The 21,624-nt window shown below is 42.1% G+C and overlaps 1 protein-coding gene across 2 annotated transcripts in view; it reads left to right on the forward strand.

Moving 5' to 3' along the window:
• The first annotated feature begins 6,246 nt into the window (after nucleotides 1–6,246).
• LOC115659875 (protein HEG homolog 1-like) overlaps nucleotides 6,247–21,624 on the forward strand; it is a 37,581-nt gene continuing 22,203 nt past the window's right edge. For both annotated transcript variants that reach the window (XM_030580607.1, XM_030580608.1), the window contains exons 1-6: nucleotides 6,247–7,121; nucleotides 10,331–10,444; nucleotides 10,946–11,063; nucleotides 14,070–14,164; nucleotides 18,475–18,533; nucleotides 19,166–19,326. In XM_030580607.1, coding sequence (XP_030436467.1) covers nucleotides 10,409–10,444; nucleotides 10,946–11,063; nucleotides 14,070–14,164; nucleotides 18,475–18,533; nucleotides 19,166–19,326 — 469 coding nt within the window. In that variant the 5' untranslated portion in view covers nucleotides 6,247–7,121; nucleotides 10,331–10,408. The remainder of the gene's footprint in view (nucleotides 7,122–10,330; nucleotides 10,445–10,945; nucleotides 11,064–14,069; nucleotides 14,165–18,474; nucleotides 18,534–19,165; nucleotides 19,327–21,624) is intronic.

A 21,624-nucleotide genomic window follows, 5' to 3' on the forward strand; every position in this document is an offset into this window, starting at 1 on the left:
ACATTTCCCTCATTCTCCTGTGAATGTGCACTGGCCCAGGCCCAACAGCATAACTTAGAGCAGTTTGGGGGTTGCTCTAGTGTACACCATCTGGCTAGCTCCTTATGGAATCATAACTCTACTGAGAATTGGTGTAGTGAGGGTATGCCCTGCCCCCTTGCTAACCCCAAACTGCATCCAATACTCCACCTTCCAGGTTGTTTGTGAGAGGCAGTTGATGCAGAAACCAGCTGAGACCTTCTCTTCTGCAAGGGAATTTTCTGCTGGCCATTTAGGTCAAGTTCTATTATTCTCCATCACTTTTCTCCTCTGCATCAGCCACTGGAATCTAAGCCACAAGTTTCACTCAATGGTTTTCTTTTAAGTTACCATTTTCCAAAGACTGAACAATTTCCTGATTTGTTTTTATACCTATCTATCTATCTATCTATCTATCTATCTATCTATCTATCTATCTATCTATCTATCTATCTATCTATCTATCTATCTATCTATCTATCTGTCTGTCTGTCTGTCTGTCTGTCTGTCATCAGTTTGTAAGTGTTGTTAAGGTAACAACATGGGAAAGTGGACCACATCTTCTTGGTGTAGGAGACTGTGCATTACCTGACTAGTTTGGGTCCACATTCGATGATAATGATTTATAAACATTATTCAAAAGCTCTAATGATATTTATTTTGTCTATACCCCTCATCCTCCGAGAGTTCTGTTTATAAAAGTTTCTATCAATAGGAAAGATTTTATTTTAAATACACAATGATCTATACACAACTATTTTTCTTGATCTATTCTTTTAAACCAAATTCATCCCATGTGTAGCTCCATTTTAGTTAATGGAGTTACACACTGGATTTATTAGGTTCTGAATTTCAAGGAAAATTATTATAGAATTCACAAATCCATTCTGAGTTAATGTAATTTCCCCCTTTGGCTATCATAGCTGCCATTGGACATAATTATCAGTACCTTAGCAGCTCAAATACAGGAAAAAGAATGTCCAGTCCTTGTACTGACATTATTTCTATAGTTTTAAAATTTTTGTAAGTGCTAGTAGCATGCAATGCGAAGCAGTGTAACTGGAGGGAGAAGTTAAGCATGCAGCTTGTTAGTCCCACAGTTATTTTTTTGGTGGCACTATTCATGGCTCTAATATTCTTTTTTGCAAATAATAATTTCAGGTGTTACTGAATATGAAGTGTACTTGTCTTTCCAAAGCAGCGTTTTCTCTAGACTGAAACTTAACCTTGTTTCAATATTCATACATGCACTGTGTTCATTTGTGTTCTGCTCGAAGAAAACTCATTCATGTGTTCAAATTTATTCATATGAAATTATAATTTTTCTTATCATATTATAGCCATGGAAAGTAGCCACCAACCAATTAACATCTCAGCTACAGAGAAAAGAACTTCTGAATTGCATACCACCAGTACTTACATTTCAACAGTATTCACCAGAAGTGGAGAGAAGACGTTCAGGTCCCTAACAAACAGCAGCACATCACCTGATGCAACAGAAAGCTCTACTTCTAATTTAGGAAATACCGAGTCTTCAGATTTACGCAGGCCCTCATCTCCTGTAGCAGAGACTGGAGGAAGTAATATCTCATCAAGTGACTTCACTAAGCCTTCGACCGAGCCTTTGCTTACATATTCTCCCAAGATCCCATCTCCTTCGTCTTCATCAAATGATCTCGCTGGTGAGTTTTGCAATTCCCAGCTGGTTGTTGCACCGTTTAAAAAACAATAAGAGAGAACCTGCCACCCCACAAAACTAAGTCCACCCTTTTCATTAAAGAATCAGTTGCTCTTTAACTCGGACTCATACCTATGAAGGTCCTTTTATGGCCTCTAGTAATATTGTGTCTGACTGCCTACAATCTGTAATGTATTTTTTCCTCCCAACACCCTGGTGAGGTAGGTGAGTGCTGTTATCCCCGTTTGACTGATGGGGAATTGAGGCAGAGAAAAACCAAGTGACATGTCCAAGGTCAGATAGAAAGATCAGGGAATTAAATATGGGGCTCCCAAGTCCCAAACTAGCACCCTAACCCTGGACCAACCTTCTCTTCTAGCACTGCTCTGAATATTTTAATAGTCATCCATTTTTTCCCTCTACAATAGTACAGTTAATCTCGGCCGGATTCTGGCACAGTTGCTCATGTCCAGCAGTGCCATATCCTGCAAGTACTCCCATTATACTGAATGGGAGTATATGTATTGTAAGATATTAGTGTGAATAAGAGAGGAGATTCAGGCCTTTAGGGAATGGCTACATTGCCATTAAAAACCTGCGGCTGGCCTGTGCCGGCTGACTCAGGCTTGCAGGATTTGGGCTAAGGAGCTATTTAATTGCAGTGTAAACATTCGGGCTTGGGCTGGGGCCCAGGCTCGCAGGCGCTGCAAGGTGGGAGGGTCCCAGACCTTTGCTGCATCCTGAGCCCAAACATCTACGCTGCAATTAAACAGCCGCTTACACTAACTCCTGTGAGCCTGAGTCAGCTGGTATGGGCCAGCCGGAGGTGTTTAATTGCAGTGTAGACATACCTTTAGTGATTCTTTACCAACTAGCTGGACTGTAGAGGCACACCATCTGGACTCCTTAGATTTAAACTGTACCTGTAAACTGTACCTCTATTTCTATAGGTGTTGAATTCAAATGCCTATCTTCACTGAATTTAATTTGTTTTAGTAACCCCTTTTATGGCTTTCAGAGCCTGCATTTTACAAAGAGATGCCCAAACTTCTGAAGATTTCTGAATATAAAGGCTCAGATTCCTGTGCTGAGGTCTGCTTAGTGCAACAGGAAGGGAACTACCAGGGATCAAGTTACACCTTCCTGATTCTCATGGTGCATTTGCACTGGCCCTGGCCCATAAGCATAAGTTAGATGAGCTTAGGGGCTGCTCTAACTTGCACCTGCTGGCTATATCCCTATGAGATCACAAGTCTACAAAGAATTGGTATAGTGCAGGCATGCTCTGTCCTTTTCCCTCATATGTCCCAGCATGCCTCCAGTATTCCACCTTTCAGGCTGGTGTGATGGGCAGTTGGTGTAGAAGCCGGTTATGCCACCTAATAGCTCCCTGCACAAACAGAATTTTCTGCTGGCCATTATGGGCCAGGATCCATCACTCTGTGCTACCCTTCTCCTCTGGAACAGCTAGAGGAATCTAAAGTAGGTTTTAATGATTCTCTTTTAAATAATTGTAACAGTCTAAAGATTGAATAATTTCCAGATTTGTTTTCAGATGCCTCTGTGTGTGTGTGTGTGTATGTGTGTGTGTAAAGAACTATTATTGTTCTGCTCAAGATGTGCATATAAAAACTTTAATTTTCAGATTTTAATTCCTTTTCAGGAGTTGGAAGTAGCCATCAATCGGTTACAATTTCAGATAGAGAAAAAGAGATTTCCAGTTCTCTTACTCATAGTACGTACGTGTCAACAACATTCACCAGAGGTGGGGAGAGGACATCCCAATCTCAAACTCGCAGCAGCACATCAACTGCGGCAACAGAAATCTCCACTCATAATATAGACGCGGCCGAATCTTCAGATTCAACCCAGTTCTTATCTTCTGTATCACAGGCTGGAGGTTTCAATATCTCTTCAAGTGATGCCGATTTCACGGAGCCTTCCACTGAGCCTTTGCTTACTGATTCTTCCAAGAGCTCAGCGTTGTCTTTACCAAATGATACACCGTGTGAGTTTTCCGAACTCAGAAATCTCATTTTGATAAGAAAAACATTCTCTTCCACTCCTCTCCAATGTGGGTTATGCATACTGTTATTGCTAACAAATTCAGAGCCACTGCAGTTGCCAGACACAATATTTGTAAGCAGTAATGATTCTCTTCAGTGAGATCACCTACACAGCATTTGGTATTTAACAGTGATCTAACGGCGTAGGAAAGTGGACCACATCTTCTTAGTGTAGGAGATGTTCACTTCCTGACTCGTCCAGGTCATACAAGTAATTCTAATGCATCATTCCAACTCTACTGACACATATTGTGTCATCAATAGAATTATATTGTTTTTTTAAATACTCAGTGACTTATTTGTAAAAAGTGTTCATAAACCAAATTAATCCCATGCATACCTCCATTTAAGTTGCTGGAGTTATTTGGCCCTGTATTTCAGGGTAAAATTATTATAGCACTCACAATTTCATTCTGATTTGTGCATATAAAATTTAATTTCCACCTTTTAATCCCATTACAGCCGTTGGAAGTAGCCATCAGTCTCTTAGCAGCTCAAAAACAGAAAAAAGAATTTCCAGTCCTTATACGGACAGTATGTACAGTTCAGCTACGTTAACCGGAGGTGGAGAAAGGACCTCACAATCTCTGACAAATAGCACATCTACCCATACAACAGAAAGCTCCACTTCATATACAGAAATTGCCAATTCCTCAGAATTAATTCACTCACCTTCAATGGCACAGACTAGAGGGACGAGTATCTCAGCAAATGATATGGGTTTCACTAGGTCTTCAACTGAGACTTTCTTTATACGTTCTTCCAAGATACCAACTTACTCTTCTTTCCAAAATGATCGTTCAAGTAAGTGTTTTGTGTGTATGTTACCTTGAGAATGCCAGTCTTGTATACAAAATTGCACCAGTGCATTAAATACTTTCCATGTGGGCAGACAGATCATGGTCCCATATACCCATGTGCTATCTAAAGTAACCGAATCAAAGCCAAGCTCACACGTTTTGGGGAATCTTTCCAAAGGGGTATACATCCAGCCAACTAGGATTATTAACATTGAAACTGTGATTCTTGATTAGCTAGTATTAGTAGAAATCTGATAGATATGCTATTCTTTCGCATTCTACCTTATTTTTTATGGGTGGAGTTTTCAAAACTGCTCACTCAGTTCCCAGTGAAGCCAATGGGAGCTTTCAGTAGGAGCAGAGTTAGGCCAATTCAGAAGGACTTTTGAAAATCCCATCCTATATTTCTAAGGACATTGCCAAATTCACTGTAAACACTGAAATTCACTACACACACACACTCTTCCAACAATTAACTGTAAAATAAATGTTAATATTCTGTGTCATCCACAGCTAACTTTTCAAAGAGACATGTTGTACTTTTGAGGATTCCCGATTATAAAGTCTTTGATCAATGAATTTTTGTAAGACATTATATTGTTTTATAAACACTAACATAGAACATGTCCTTGAAAGTAATTTCTTCTTATGGAGGCATGCGAATTCTTCTGTGAAAAAACAGATTAAAAAAAGACTGGTTTTTCTTAATTTGGAATGGAGGAAGAGAGTTAGAGGATAAGGTCATTCTGAATGATATAGAGGACAAATGGACTTTGCTATTTACCCTTTCACAAACTACAAGAGGAGGACATAGTACTCAATCACGTGAAAAGGCAGCACATTGAAAAGAGATAAAAATACTTATTAGTGAACATACATTTCCTGTGTGGGACTCAATGCTGCAAGAGTTTGAGGTTAACATTTCAGAAGGTGTTAAAAATTCCATTATAGTCATAAGTACATAGTTACATTTGCAAAAACATTGCACTCAAGCTACTTTTCACTGGCAAATAACCTCCTTACAAACTTATAGACTGGATGGACCAATACACAGACTAGTCAATTTTATGTATCAGACATATAATTTCAGTAAAATGCAAAAATATTTTGATATATATTACTGTTATGTACTTTTTTTCTTCTATTCCAGGCATTGCAAGTAGCCATCAACCAGCTAGCAGCATTGACACCGAGAAAAGGACCTCTGTTTCTCGCACTGACAGCATGTACATTCAAACCACATTCAGTAGGGGCGGCGACAGGACATTACTGTCTATATCAAATAACAGCACCTCTGCTGAATCATCAGAAAGTTCTACTTTTTATGCAGAAATTTCCAACTCTTCAGATTTAGCACAATCCTCATCTTTTATGGCTCAGAGCAGAGGAAATAACATATCATCAACTGACGGGGGTTTAATTGCTCCATCTACGAAGCCTTTGCTTGTACATTCTTCCAAAATGCCAACTTACTCTTCTACAGTCAATCTACAAATGCAACTCTGTTTTCCACTGGCACTGAATCGTCACCAATTGGTAGCTCATCATTATCTTCATCAGTATTTCCATCCTCTTCCTCGATGTCATCGTTACATCACTTGCTTTCATCAACGCCATCGCCACCTCATTCATTTGCATCATCAGAGTCATCTCTACCATCCTCTTCATCAGTGATACCATCATTGTCACTCCCACCACCATCTTTGTCATCATCTTTATCCACCTCCTCATCAGTTGCATCAGTTCCTTTATTAACATCCATATTACCTTCATTTTCTTCAGCATCTTCACCATCACAGGCTGGTGACAGTTTTCAAACCAGCAGGTCCAGCGTTACATCAGGAGGGACAGACAGAATGGAGCCATCGACTGCTGTGTTCTCTGGAGTACAACCCAGACAGTACGCAATCACAGCAGACCACACCAGTTGAAAGAGAGCACTAGTTTCGAAACCACAGGACCACTTCCTCTTCAGACTGAATCTATGGAACAGCTCAGCAGTCACTCTTCATCCACATCAGCTTCCACTTGTAACAGAGAGCTCACAGGAGGAACCTTCACTTCCAGTGGGGACCATTTTGAAAGACTCTTTGCTTCTGACAACAGCTGCTCCAAGTCTGAGCAAGGATACCCAACACCTGAGATGGCAAAAGCCTCAACCAGTATCTTGCCAAATATGACAAATCAAAGGGATGTGTTTCCTGCAGCGGAATTAACAACAGAGAAAACAGTTACACTGTCAACAGATATGATTTTTGGGCCACAGCGTTCTGTGCCAACTACAGATCATTCTATTACTATGAAAACTCGCAGAGTTCAAACTGCTGCTACCACGACACTGGCCTACATAACTGGAGTAACTACAAAATCAGTGGAAACTAGCACTGCAACTAGCATTAAATCACCGAAGAAATATCCCAGCTACACATCCTTCCAAAACATCTTCCCTGAGCAAAACCACTGCAGGGTTTTCCACCACTTCGGCAGCAGCTACCAAACCAACTACTGTTGCTCTGCTCAGTCGCACCAGGGTATTAGTAACTACTTCTCATACAACAGGTAAAACAGCTAAAAGGTTGCCCAGAAACACTGGGTATGCAGAATGAAGTGAACATCAGACATAGTTTATATAACAACCTTTGAGGATATGAGTTAGTCTTAATTCTAGGTGTTTTTAAGCATTTGAAACAAAAGGAGAGAGTTTAATAGATTCCCCAGTTGAAAAATGCAGAAAATTTTAGTGGAAATTTTACCAAAAGCTAATTAAAATTCAAAAACTGTCGACCAGCTCTCCTTGTACATTTTGAATTAACAATTTCTTTATTTCTCATTAAAATTAGATACATATAAATATGTCTTGTTCATGAGGAAAGACAGTTGGCCAGCATTAGTATTTGCATTGGAGCTTATCCTGTTATTACAACCTATGATCGTTTTCTTTCTCTCTCTCTGTATATATAATCTCCCTCAAAAGGGCCTGTCATAAGAACAAAAGAATGGCTGTCCTGGGTTAGACCAATGATCTATCTAGCCCAACATCCTCTCTTCTGATAGTTGTTGGTGCCAGATGCTTCAGAGGGAATGAACAGAATAGGGCAATTATTGAGTGATCCATCTACTGTCATCCAGTCCCAGCTTCTGGCAGTCAGAAGCTTAGAGACAACCTGAGCACATGGTTGTGTCCCTGACCATCTTGGCTAATACCCATTAATGGACCTATCCTACATGAGTTCTTTTCTGAACCCAGTTATACTTTTGGCCTTCACAACATCCCCTGGCGCTGAGTTCCACAAATTAACTGTGTGTTGTGTGAACAAGGACTTACTTATGTTAGTTTTAACTTCGGTGTTTATTAATTTCTTCGGCTGAGCCTTGGTTCTTGTGTCATGTGAAGGAATAAATAACACTTCCCTATTCACTTCCTACACACCATTCATGATTTTATAAACCTCTATCATATCCCCACCTCAGTTGTCTCTTTTCTAAGATGGACACTCCCAGTCTTTGTAATCTCTCCTCAATGGAAGTTGTTCCATACTCCTAATCATTTTGTTGCCCTTGTCTGTACTTTTTCCAGTTCTAATATCTTTTTTGAGAGGGGGCAACCAGAACTTCACACAGTATTCAAGGTGTGGGTATACCCTGGATCTATATAGTGACATTACCATCTTCTTATCTATCCCTTTCCTAATGGTTCCTAACATTCTGTTAGTTTTTTTGGCTGCTGCTGCACGCTGCACAGATGTTTTCAGAGAACTATACACAATGACTCCAAGATCTCTTTCTTGAGTGGTAACAGCTCCTTTAGACCCCATCGTTTTGTGTGTATAGTAATATTATGTTTTCTAATGTGCATTATTTTGCTTTTGTCACTTCTCTTGTTAGCGAAAGTCTAGGCCATATTCTGTATCCTTGCTGAATCTGTTGCCACAGTCTTCGTCATATTTTATATTTTGAAGAAAAGTAGGGAAAAGCGTTAAGCACGAGTTCCAGTTTTGCCTTTTGTCGTCGCCAGTTATGTGTTAAAACATGAAACTATACTGAATTAGCAGAAACTTTGGCAGAAACTCCACTTCATAAAACAATACATAATTTGGCAGAAGCAGGCATCTTCACACTTGGCTAAGGGAAAACTCTTTCTAGGAGTGAACTGGAATGGTGACTCATGTACTTATCCTTAAGGACTAAGGGGGTTGAGGAAAGGTAGCTGTGGCTACGTCATCAGCATGCTGGAGGAGTGCGTGAAGAACTTTATATAACAAAACCCAAGGGCATCAGTTAGTCTAGTCTCCTTATCTTCTCATTAAATATATTCAGTAAAGTTTTTATCAGAATGGAATATAATCCATAGTTAAAGCCCCTGGGCTGAAAACACTTGCTACACAGGGTAGTGTTTACTGACTTTGGTCATCCTTTTGACATCAGTAGGACTACCTAAAGTAGAAAGTATTACAGCCAGTAATAAGTGTTTACAGGACTGGACTCTATGGCTGAATATTTTTTTACTGATTGTATTTAAGTATATAACATTATATTGGGAATAGTGACATGGGGTTAATGCATTTACTTGAGAATGTCATTTAATGTAGCCATCTTTTATTGAGTGAATCATGTTTTGTTACTTGATTCCTTTTTTAAAATCAGGTTTTGACATTTACTGTAAAGAGGAAATCCTTTCAGTGACCTGGACTTAACACTTTGTACTATGGATTTAATAATGCTCTGTATTTTGTAATGCCTGAGAAATGTTAAGGAATTAATAGCCCATGCTTCTCATGCAAGCAATCCCATTGATTTCAGTGAGAATGCACCAGGAATATGAGTTGCGGGGTGGAGTCCCATGTGTATCTCATCCCTGTTAGAGCTGGTCGAAAGTTTTTGAATTTCAAGATTTTAACAGTATTCCAAATCTTGACATTAAAAAAAAAAAGAGAGAAAATTTCCATGTTTTCACAATTTCTTCCCCTCACGTTTCAAAATTTTGGCAAATGCATATTTTAAGAATAAGGTATAAAGACTTAAGTATCCATGCAATTCCACACCCTCTTCCTTCCTCCCCTCTTCCTTCATTTTTGGTAATCAGTTTCCTCCCCATATTACAACAGGAAAACTGAAATCAGAGAAGTACCTTTTGGCTACTTACTTTCTGGGTGCCCTACTTTGAGACCCCTTAGCCCTGCTTTTCAGAGGTACCGAACACCCATAACTCTGGTCAGGTGAAGTCATCAGCGTGAGCACTCAGCAACTCTGAAATCAGTTTGCCTCAGGCTGGACACCGAAAATCAGTGGCCATTTTTTAAATGTTTGGCCTCTGTGACCTGTCTGAGGCCACACAGTAAGTTTGCAGCAGAGCCAGCAAGAGCGCACGGAGTTCCTGAATCCTGTGTTTTACCATAAAACCATCCTTCCAGCCTTTATGAATTACACTGTTCAGTAATAACCACCAAACAAATCTGAGTGACATGTGCCACCTAGCTTGTCTTGTAATCCGGTGTAATCAACAAACAAGCCAACCCTTCTGGCTACGTTCTGCACTTGGACATGTACATAATTTATATTCCTACTAATGAGGAAAACACATGTGTCATGAAGGGCATTTCCAGACATGGCAAAAAGGGGGTGTTCTTTTTAAAAGGGGTGAGAATCCAATGCTTTTTCCCATAAGAATTTGGATGCTCAGTTGTACGGCATGCTAAGCACCTGAAAATAGACAAATACAGTCATGCTAGTCAAGCCAGGAATTAATCCCCCAATGTCTTATTTCACAGTCAATATCTGCTCCACAAACCCTTGTCTGCATGATGGAAATGCGTTATTAATGGTGTTATGGGCAAATATCAGTGCAAATGTTCACCAGCCTGGCAAGGAGAACTGCAGTGAAGGTAAAGGACAGTATTGGAGCCAATGCTCCTCCGTCTTATACTGGTGACAATTCAAGCAACATCAAATAAATCAGTCTGCATTGCCTGAATGATAGCTGTTTGTAGAAAATAGGCCACGACCCCAGGGCTAGATTACCAGTGTGGAACTCAGAAGACCTGGGTTGTGTGTCTGGTCCTGCCACTAGCCTGTTGAGTGACCGTGGGCAAGTTCCTTCACCTTCACTTTGAGATCTACTGATAAAAAGTGATTGATAAGAGCTAGGCATTATTATTCACAGGGGCTGAAGCAAAGCCAGTAAAACTACTGAATGAGCATGGGAAAGCTGTTTGCATTTATTCACTCAACTCCAGCAGGATAATCAAGAACAGGATAAATAATACTAAGTGGTAACAATGCAGTGAGTCATACTGCAATACATAGAGGGTCTTTTAGTTCTACTGCCAAGGATTTCTTGTAATTCTGTGATTCTACCGGCTGTTGTGTTTTCTCCCTTGTTTCAGATGTGGATGAATGTCTTTCTAATCCCTGCCCAGATTTGGCCACATGTAATAATACTCAGGGCTCCTATGTCTGCAATGTCCTGTTGGATACCGACTAGAAAAAGGAAATGCAATTTAGGTAGATAATTGCCCTGCAAAAAAAAGAAAGAAAGAGAGAGAAATACACAGTTAAAAAAAAAAATCTAAGACAGAAATAAAATCAGGGATCAGACAAATCCTTTCCTTTAAAATTCAGCTACCAGTGGTTGGTTGCCATTAGCATAATTGCCTTTTTGTCTCTATATATGTAGTCTGCTGTATTTTGTGGTGAAATGTCCTTGGGATTTATAATATTTAAAGATTTCCTCCACTTTCGTAAAGCTATAGAAACAGCATTGTTTCAAATATGGTTTGCAGGTTTATTTGTATTTTAAGGACAGAAAATCCAGGGTGTTTTAATGAATTCTAACAATCCAAAGATTTCCACAAAATACTTAGATTCCACTCCTACAAAGACTTAGGTGCATGTTAGTAGGGCCATTATGTACTTGATTTCAGTAGGACAAATCATGTGCATAAAGTTAAGCAACTGCATAAGTCTTTGTAGGAACAAGGCCTTATTTTGTAGCTTTCGTTTAGCGTATAGCACAATTATTCAATATCCAAGTCATCACCTCTATATGCAAGATGACTCTGAATTTCAGGGTTTTCTCATGGACCGTTGTAGAAGTGACTTTGTTTTACATGACTTTACTGTGAGCCACAATCTGAAAGAATTACAAATGTAAAATTAGTGCTGTTGAATCATGTCTGAGGTATTCATGATGGGCATTTTTAAGATGGACTGCTAGGATAGCAAAAGATTTTATTTTATTTTGGACTAAGAAAAAGACAGATTATATAAACACCAGGAATCTAATTCTCCTTTTATCATGCCAGTGTAAATCAGGAGTCAGAGAAGTCAGTGAGGTTTCTCTGGTACAAAACTTGCCATGAGAGGAGCACCTGGCCTCTGTGTGTACCTGAAGGCGTGGGAAAGGATTGGAAGCTTTCTAATGTTATCAGCAACTGTATTTGCCTTTTGGATGAGATAGAAAGCTGAAACTGTGATTCCCCATTTTCACTGACAATCTCATGACATTTAATAGAAGATTTAGGGATAGAATCCCTGCTATTCTGACCAAATTCCAACTTGAGTTTTAGCTTCTACCCCGAGGCTTATATAAATCTAGGTAGGCAACAATGCTTTTAACTCTAAAGTGTACCTCATCTCAAAGGGCCACGCATTTCAGTCCCAACGTTCCCTAAATCCTACACAAATTTGACATCTTCTCTCATATTGTTGAAAATTAAATATTGCCAACCGCAAGCCTTCAAAACTCATGAGTCAGGAGTCCCCAAAATCAATACATTAGCTTAAGAATCACAGGATTTTAAAAAAATAGATTTTGAATGATTTTTTTTGCCGTGTAGTTTTTGAGTCTTGAGGTTTGTAGTGGGATGATCGGAGGACCAGCTGTCCTAGTGGTTGGGTCATGGTCTTATGGTTTCTGCCAGCCTAGTCAACCCAGAGGGGCCCTGGCTGCAGCCTCAATCACTTGTGTGTGTTCAGATTGCTTTCACAGAGGCTCTGTCACTACAGAGAGTGGGGAGTGGGCAAAAGTAGGGGATCTGGGCCCACCCGTTCCACTGGTCCTGACCCAGTATCCTAGGGGTTTATCAAACATTTGGCCCAGCTATTGAGCTACCCAAATTACATTTCCCCTGGGTCACTTCCTACCAGTCTGGAGCTATTCCAGTTGGAGCATGGTTGCTGGCTTCAGACACTCTTCAGTCTCTTAGTGTCCTGTTGAAGCAAATCTCTTTTAGGGCTTTCAGCTCCCCAAAAGTGGAAGAGGGACCAAAATCCCTGCTTCCAGAACAGCCTTCACAAAGCTGTGGCCACTCCTGACACAGCCCTCAGCTTCATTTTTGCTTCCTGGGGAGCTTGCAGCTCCCTCCCCACTTCCCTGAGCTACCAGTGTATGTGCCGTGGGAACATGCCGTGCACGTAGGCAGGGCCACCCTTAGCTCAAATATTGCTCACTCCCAGCCCAGCTTCGGTGTGGGGCCTGTAGACCCCAGCACAAATTAAACCTAGGTTACATTTCAGAGCTTTCTGACATGAGAGGGCTAAAAGTAAAAAAAAAAAAAAAAAAAAAAAGGCGGCAGAGAGGTTATCGAGAGATATCATAGTAGGAGGCTTTAAGAAACCAAAATATGAAAAACAAACAGAAAATATGAGAGGTGGCAACGCTGAAGTTTTAAATCAGAAATAAAGATCTTGTAATGGGATTACAGAAAGTTGTTTACACGGAAGAATGAATGCCACATATTTAAAGTTTCCGCATTAACAGTGTTTTTGTTCCGTCCCATTTGGAGTCTCTGTCACCTGTTGCACTCCGTATTTGGGCCATGCAGGTTGTGTGTGTGCTGCTCTCTCAGAGCCTACAGCAACTTCATCTCAACAGCTGTATGCATTTTGGGCACCACAACATAGGAAGGATTTGGAAAAATTAAAAAAAAAACCCAGCAAGATCAAGATGCGTGATGCAAAGAATGGAAGATTAGAAATGGAATGAGCAAAATAATACAGTATAAAAAAGAGACTTGGTGGAGGGGGGAAAGGCAGATGATCTTGGTCTACCAAGACCTTCAGAACAGCCATGTAAATATCCCTTTAGAGACAGAGAGATTATACTGTATGTAATACAAGAATTATTTCACCCGGCTTTGAAAAATAGTTAACCTCTCTGGCGGAATGCAGACTGATTAACAGCAAGTAGTACCACTGCGCATCAAGTTAGGACAGGAAATGAAAAAGAACTACTCTCTCTCAATTTAAGCTACAGGTATTCAGTTGATTACATATAACTATCTGAGCTGGAATTTAGGTAGGACACTGGGGCTGACGCACAATCTCTTGTGAAGAATCCCATGGGATCAATGCTTTATTAGTGGTAAACTCATAGGTTTCCCATTGCTATAGCACTTGCAGTTTTCAACCAGGCTAACCCCTGTCTAGCTCATGGGACATGATAAGATCGCAGCGTGGGGTATCAACGCTGCATGCCTTGTAGCTAACAGGCTTTGTTTTTAATTTTAGTTAGAACATTTGTTGATCAAGTTGTACTAAAACTGAACACTACTCATGGGAAGTATTCTGAACTCCATCGAATTGAAGATGAAATAACAACAATGGTAAGTGTCTTCTCTAGAACATTAACAAATGCTGCTACGTGTAGATTTCATCCAGCGTCATCATGATCTGTGCAACAAAACACAAGATACAGCAACTCTAAATCATGGGTTTATCTTTGTACCAATGAAATTTTCTGGTTCAGGCATTGTCATTTACTATGTCATGACCATGCCAGATGCTGAGGACTTCTCCTCAAAGACTGTAAATATGTTGTAAGCAAGACATAAGAAGTAATTCTCTGCTCTACTTAGCACAGACTAGGCCTCAGCTGGACTATTGTGTCCAGTTCTGCGTGCCACGTTCAGGAAGGATATGGACAAATTGGAGAAAGTCCAGAGAAGAGCAACAAAAATGATGAATGGTCTAGAAAACATGACTTATGAGGGAAGATTGAAAAAATTGGGTTTGTTTAGTCTGGAGAAAAGAAGACTGAGAGGGGATATGATAACAGTCTTCAAGTAAATCTTCCTAACTGTGAGGGTGGTTAAGCACTGGAATTAATTGCCCAGGGAGATTGTGGAATCTCCATCACTGGAAATTTTTAAGAACAGATTAGACAAACACCTGTCAGGCGTGGTCTAGATAACCCTTATTCCTGACAAGAGTGCAGGGGACTGGACTAGATGACCTCTTGAGGTCCCTTCCAGTTCTATGAGTCTGAGTGTGTTATTCCAGTGCCTCGTAACAGAATTTTTGTTTGTGTGGGAATTAAAACATGAATCAGCTCTGTGGGCCAAGCCTTGTCTTTTTGTTCTGTTTGTACAGCACCTAGTTCAGTGGGTCCTGGTGTACAACTGGAGCTCCTGGTTGCTCCCACAATACAAATAAATCATAGGAATGCTGCATTTGCAGAAGAGTACACGTTAGACAAACTGCATATAGCCGAATAATACTGGCTGGTGTTCATGCTATTCCAGTCTAAGTTGCCCATCTCTGGGAAGGCCAAAACCGCTGTTGATTGCCGCCCGGGAGAGCCAGGCTTCACCAGTGAGATGTGGGACACCTCACCTCAGCTCTTCCTTCATGCCAGTGGATGGGCCTCTTTAGATGTGGGACTTGGATCGTTAGCTCCTTTTTTCCCCCCTTGGCTGAGGGATGGTTTGACCAGGCAGGAAATAAGGGTGGATGATTAGGCTGATAATTATATTAAAAGATCTGCACATTTTTTAAATATTATTTCATCCCCCATCCCATCAGTACCTTAATGGAGAGACCCTGCTTCAAGGAGGCTGAGTGAGTTAAACTAAGGCAAAGTTCATTCTGACTAGGCTGGGGCTGCCTATTGGCTTGTATTGAGTACCCTCCCCTAGTGATTTGTTGTTGTACTGCAGTTTCCAATGTTGGGCCTGGTCTACACTACGCGTTTAAACCGATTTTAGCAGCGTTAAACCGATTTAACGCTGCACCCGTCCACACAAAGAGTGTGGCCGCAAATCGACAGTATTGGCCTCCGGGCGGTATCCCACAGTGCTCCACTGTGACCGCTCTGGGCAGCAATCTGAACTCGGATGCACTGGCCAGGTAGACAGGAAAAGCCCTGCGAACTTTTGAATTTCATTTCCTGTTTGTCCAGCTTGGAGCTCTGATCAGCACGGGTGGCAATGCAGTCCCAAATCCAAAAAGAGCTCCAGCATGGTCTGTATGGGAGATACTGGATCTGATCGCTGTATGGGGAGACAAATCTGTTCTATCAGAGCTCCGTTACAGAAGACGAAATGCCAAAGCATTTGAAAAAAACTCTCCAGGTTATGATGCAGAGTCCACAGCACAGTGCTGCGTGACAAGCGTAATGGAAAGCCAAAGAATCAAATGGATGCTCATGGAGGGAGGGAGGGGGTACCGAGGACTCCAGCTATCCTACAGTACCCGAAAAGCATTTGCATTCTTGGCTGAGCTCCCAATGCCTGTAGGGTCAAACATATTGTCCGAGGTGGTTCAGGGTCTATCTCGTCAATTTACCACCCCTCCCCCTCCGTGATAGAAAAGGGGGAAAAATCATTTCTTGACTTTTTTATATGTTACCCTGTGTATGCTGCATGCTGCTGGTAGACACGGTGCTGCAGCAGTAAACAGTAGCATCCTCTCTTCTCCCCTTCCCGGTGGCAGATGGTACAGTGCAGTAGGACTGATAGCCATCCTGGTCATGAGCCCGTGAGCGCTCCTGGCTGGCCTCAGGTGAGGCCGGCCGGGGGCGCCTGGGTAAAAATAGGAATGATTCCCAGTAGATGGTACAGAATGGCTGGTAACTGTCCTCATCATAGCAACTGGGGGCTGAGCTCCATCAGCCCCTTCCCTTTCATGTGTAAAGAAAAGATTCTGTACTGCCTGGCCTAGCATAGCTGCGGGATGCTGGGCTCCTCTCCCCCACCACTTAATGTCCTGCCTGGACTATCATAGCAGCTGGAGGCTGCCTTCCCTGCATTTTATCTCACTAACAAGTCAGTGTTTCTTATGCCTGCATTCTTTATTACTTCATCACACAAATGAGGGGGACACTGCCACAGTAGCCCAGGAAGGTTGGGGGAGGAGGAAAGCAACGGGTGGGGTTGTTGCAGAGGCACGCCCCGTGAATGGCATGCAGCTCATCATTTCTGCAAGATCTGACACGGAGTGGCTGTGCTCTCTGATACACTGGTTCTCTAGTACGCTTGCCCCATATTCAAGGCAGGACTGACTCTATTTTTAGATACCATAAGGAGGGTTGACTCGGGGAGTCATTTAGCCACAGTTGTTGTCTTTGTGCCCCCTAGGCCCCGACCTCAGCCAGGGGCACCATGACAGCAGCAGACGGTACAGAACGACTGATAACCGTTCTGCTGTCGTGCAAAGGCAATGAATGCTGCTGTGTAGCGCTGCAGTATCACCTCTATCAGCGGCATCCAGTAGACATAAGGTGACAGTAAAAAAAAAAGCTGAACGGGCTCCATGGTTGCCGTGCTATGGCGTCTGCCAGGGCAATCCAGGGAAAAAGGGTGTGAAATGATTGTCTGCCGTTGCTTTCCCGGAGGAAGGAATGACTGATGACATTTACCCAGAACCACCCGCGACAACGATTTTTGCCCCATCAGCCACTGGGCTCTCAACCCAGAATTCCAAGGGGCGGGGGAGACTGCGGGAACTATGGGATAGCTACGGAACAGCTACCCACAGTGCAACGCTCCAGAAATGGACGCTAGCCTCAGACCATGGACGCACACCGCCGAATTAATGTGCTTAGTGTGGCCGCGTGCACTCGACTTTATACAGTCTGTTTTACAAAACCGGTTTATGTAAAATCGGAATAATCCCGTAGTGTAGACGTACCCTCGGGGATATAAAGCTCTTTATTGCAGGTTCGGAGGCAAACTCAGGGCCAGTGATCCTGGACTCCCCCAGTTTCAGCAACAAGTCTCATAAATACCAGCATGGTGCTGGAACGATGACTGTGGCTCTGAGTACACTATGAGCTAGGGTTGGGGTTCCCCTGTTCGCATACATGTACTCCACTACTCTCAGTGAGCTAGCACGAGTATCAATAGCAGTGTAGCCGTGGTAGCACTGGCAGCGGCAGCACGGCGTAGCTGTGCCATGTACTTACCCACCAGTTTCAGGCGGGTTTGTACTCGGCACAACTAAGCCGAAGCCATGCCTCCACGGCTGCTACCGTGGCTACACAGCTATTGAAACTCACATAGCTTAATACAAGCGAGTGCGAGTTTGTGTACACAAGCAGGAAACTCAAACTCTTAGCTCATAGTGGAGAGGTAGCCCCATGTATCATTCATACCAGGGACAGTTCTCTTGCCTACCATGTCTTCATTCTTACCTTCTCACAAGTTAGATCAGCTTTTTAGCAGACCTTGGTCACAGCAGTTCGCTGTGCCTGTTTATCAAGCAAGGCAACTTTTTTCTGGTGACATAGCTAAAGCAGCAGGAAGATGGACTTACAGCAGGAAGATACTGACTAAACAGGCTTAGGAGAAATCAAAATAAATGACTTGAGTGTGGGATTCAGGGGGAGGTATCTTTGATGATGTGCAGCGTCCAAGTGTGTCTTTCTGAATACTGCCTTATGCAGGCCTCTTTCCTCACTGCTTTGCTAGCTGGTCCTCACCCTTTGTGCTCACTGCACAGCAGGCCCAGGACAGATTCCCATTTTTATAAACCATAGGACTTTGCTAATGTCCAAAGCTGCACAATAGCGACTTCATCCTTCCCTTGTTGACAATACAAAGGCCTCTCTGTCTCATTGTAATAAGAGGCTGTTGCGAAGGTCAGAGATCCTTGTTTAATTCCCAAACAGTAACAGAATATTCATTCTTTCCTTCAGCTGAACATGTCTCTTTCGACGTTACCTGGCTATTACCACTCAGTAGTTAAAGCGGCAAGGTAAGGAATGTAATATAATGTATGTGTTAAGGATGTATGTGTTGGGGAGGACCAACCTCCTTGATCTGAACAGACGAAAACTCTGGGGAAGTTCAGCTCTGGATCCAAAATTTGCAGTTGATAATAAGATAGACACAGTGTGGCATAAAAGAGGACTCGCTATGGAGCTGAGAGCAAGCAACATCTTAGTACTCTGCCACTGACTTGCTTTGTGGTCTTAGGCAAGTCACTTATGGCCTGATTTTCAGAAGTGCTGACCAACCCTAGTTCCCAGTGAAGTCAATGATACCTGTTTTCAAAATCAGGTCATTAATATCCCTAGGCCTAATTTTGCCCCTGAAAAATATGAGAATCTCCTCTCACTAGCTTCATTGTGAATTACTTGTATCTCAGTGCGGACGGGTGGACGGAATTGGGTCTTAAATGTATGTTTGCCCTGTCTGTAAAGTGGGGGTAATACAAGACAGGGTTGTTATGGGGACTAGCTAATGTTTGGACAGTTTTTTCAATATCAAGTATTTTATGCATGCTATGTGTTACTGGTATTAATAATAACAATCTGCCGAGGACATATTAACAATGAAATAAAATGCAAAACGGTGATGCATAGGTTGTTGTTTTTTTTTTGGCAGGGAGTCCAATTCTGTCCGAGTTTCAGTCCAAACCACCTTTTCTTTAGCATCCAATGTGACACTCGTTGACATTGTTTTCAGTGTACGAAGCTACATTAGCGCTTGCAAAACTCCTACTGAAACCTGCCAGTTCATCTCCAACTTTATGCTGCTCCACAGAGGTAAATAACATCCACATAATGAAAGTGGAAAGCAATCAGCCTTTTATTTGTTTGTGTGTTCTTAAAGTGACTGTGGGCCTCTGAAAAGTCCCTTTCAAATATTTATTTCATTTAAATGGAAGTCATCTTAAAGTCCCTGCAGTGTAAAAAGAGACTGCAGATTTCAAGTTTTATCTTACCCGCATGTATGAGAAATCTGCCTCTTTGTGAAAACATTACATGGGTGAAAGACATTACACAGCACAGAATTCCAGTCATTGTGAATGGTCCTTTCATCTCTGGGCACGGCATTGAATCCCATCCAGATCAAAAATATACGAGACTTATTCTAACCACATGGTTTGAACCTATCAAAATGATTTGAGTGCAGAGCTTCGTGCTGCTAAAGAAGGGGAGGGTGACCCCAAATGATGTTTATGGTGAGACAAGCCCTTCCAGTCAATTTGATTATAGCGTTTCTTGGCTGCTATAGTTAATCTGTACATGCTGGGGGTGGGTTTTTCTTGGTGCCAGATTCCATTGGTGAAAATGAATGGTATTAAAATGGTTCAAGGCAGAGTAACATTTCTATACAGACCCCTCCACCTGCCAAGGACCAAATATGGGATGCAGTGTGTGACTAAGAACCGAAACATGATTCATGAAAGAAACTTTAAAACGCTGTTGGATTCCTTCCTTCCATGGACATAGGTTTCTGTAGCCTCCATTTCATGAGACTGTATTCCTGATGTTACAGTCCAAGTGAGAGAACCCCAAATTTGTGTGCAACACAGGTAGCCTTCAGACGAAAATGAGTGTTATCCCATGAAACAAGGGACATTTGAGAGACAAGTTTCCATTAAAAAGATCTACATCCAGAGTTTTGTGACATAACTGTAGATGTTTTGCTGAGAGGATGAAAGTTGGCAACATTTAGCCTTGGCCCTGAGTCTGAAAGAAAAAGAACATTTAAAACAATTTAAAGAAAAAATGGTCTGGCCATTGAAAGTTGGGAATTTTTAACTCCTTTTCTCTGGGGCTATTTTGCTTATCTAGTCTGACCTCCTGCATAACAGATGCCAAAGCTCTTCACCTGCTAATTCCTGCCGCCAGCCCAATTAAAGTGGTGGCATTTGATTTGATAGGCCAGCTGAGACCAAGTCCAGCGGGTAGCCTCTTCTGCACTTTTATTTTGGGAGGGTTAGTGTCTAACTTCCTATTAAAGATAAACAGAATTGTTGACAGCACAAATTCGTCTGTTACAGGAGTATTAAAAATCAGACTGACAAATTCAGAAGGGAAGGGAATCGAGAAGAGCTGGGACAGTAAAGAGTCATGAGCTCCAATTGGGAGACATAATGTCACAGAAGTTGTAGCAATGATTTATTGTTATCCAAGTTCACCCAGCTTGACCCAGCTCTCCTCAGTCAGGCCTGAATCAAAGCCCAGCAAAGCCAATGGAAGTCTTTCTGCGGACTGCAGAGGGTGCTGGATCAGGCCTGTAGTTCAGTTATAAATCTTTACAGGCAGTAAGTAACTCCATTTCCCTTAATTCTTTTATTCTGGCCAATCACATTTCTGTGACTCAGCATTAAGATGACGGGATCCATTTTCATGCTGCTTAAGGATGGTACTGGGTTTCCTTGTTCTGCAAGCAAATATGTTGCACAGCCTGGTTCAGAATCCTTGCAGGCTCAGAGACCTGGTCTTGGGAGTGCATTCCTATACTGCAGAATTCACTCCCTAATACCTTGTACTTAATATAGCCCTTCTCGTCTTCAAGTACTTCACAAACATAGATTGCTCATTTCCCCGTGTTGCCGTATTAAAGAGAATGGAAATGAGGCAAGGGTAGTAGTTTACCCAAGGCCACAGCAGAGTATGTCTACACTGCAGTTAGACAACCATGGCTGACCTGTGCCAGCTGACTCAGGCTCCTGGGCTCAGGCTATGGGGCTGTTTAATTGTGGTGTAGTTGCTTGGGCTCAGTTCTGCAGCCCAAGCTCTGGGACCATCCAATCTCGCAGGGTCCTAGAGCCCAGGCTTCAGCCCGAGCCCCAACGTCTACACCGCAACTAACCAGCTCCAGGAGCCCGAGTCATCTGGGCACAGGCCAGCCATGGGTTTTAATTGCACTGTAGACATACTCATAGAGGATTAGAATCATGAGTTTCTAGCTCCTGGTTCTATGCTAAGAGCAGTGGGCCATACCCCTCTCTTCTCTATTCTCCTAGTTTGGTTTGTTTGTACCAGAAGTGTGGGGAATTACATCTGGCTGAAATTATAACAGTGTTTGTGGAGTATGCTGCTGTGGTTCTC

This window comes from Gopherus evgoodei, chromosome 11, assembly GCF_007399415.2.
Source record: "Gopherus evgoodei ecotype Sinaloan lineage chromosome 11, rGopEvg1_v1.p, whole genome shotgun sequence".
NCBI classification, from domain to species: domain Eukaryota; kingdom Metazoa; phylum Chordata; order Testudines; family Testudinidae; genus Gopherus; species Gopherus evgoodei.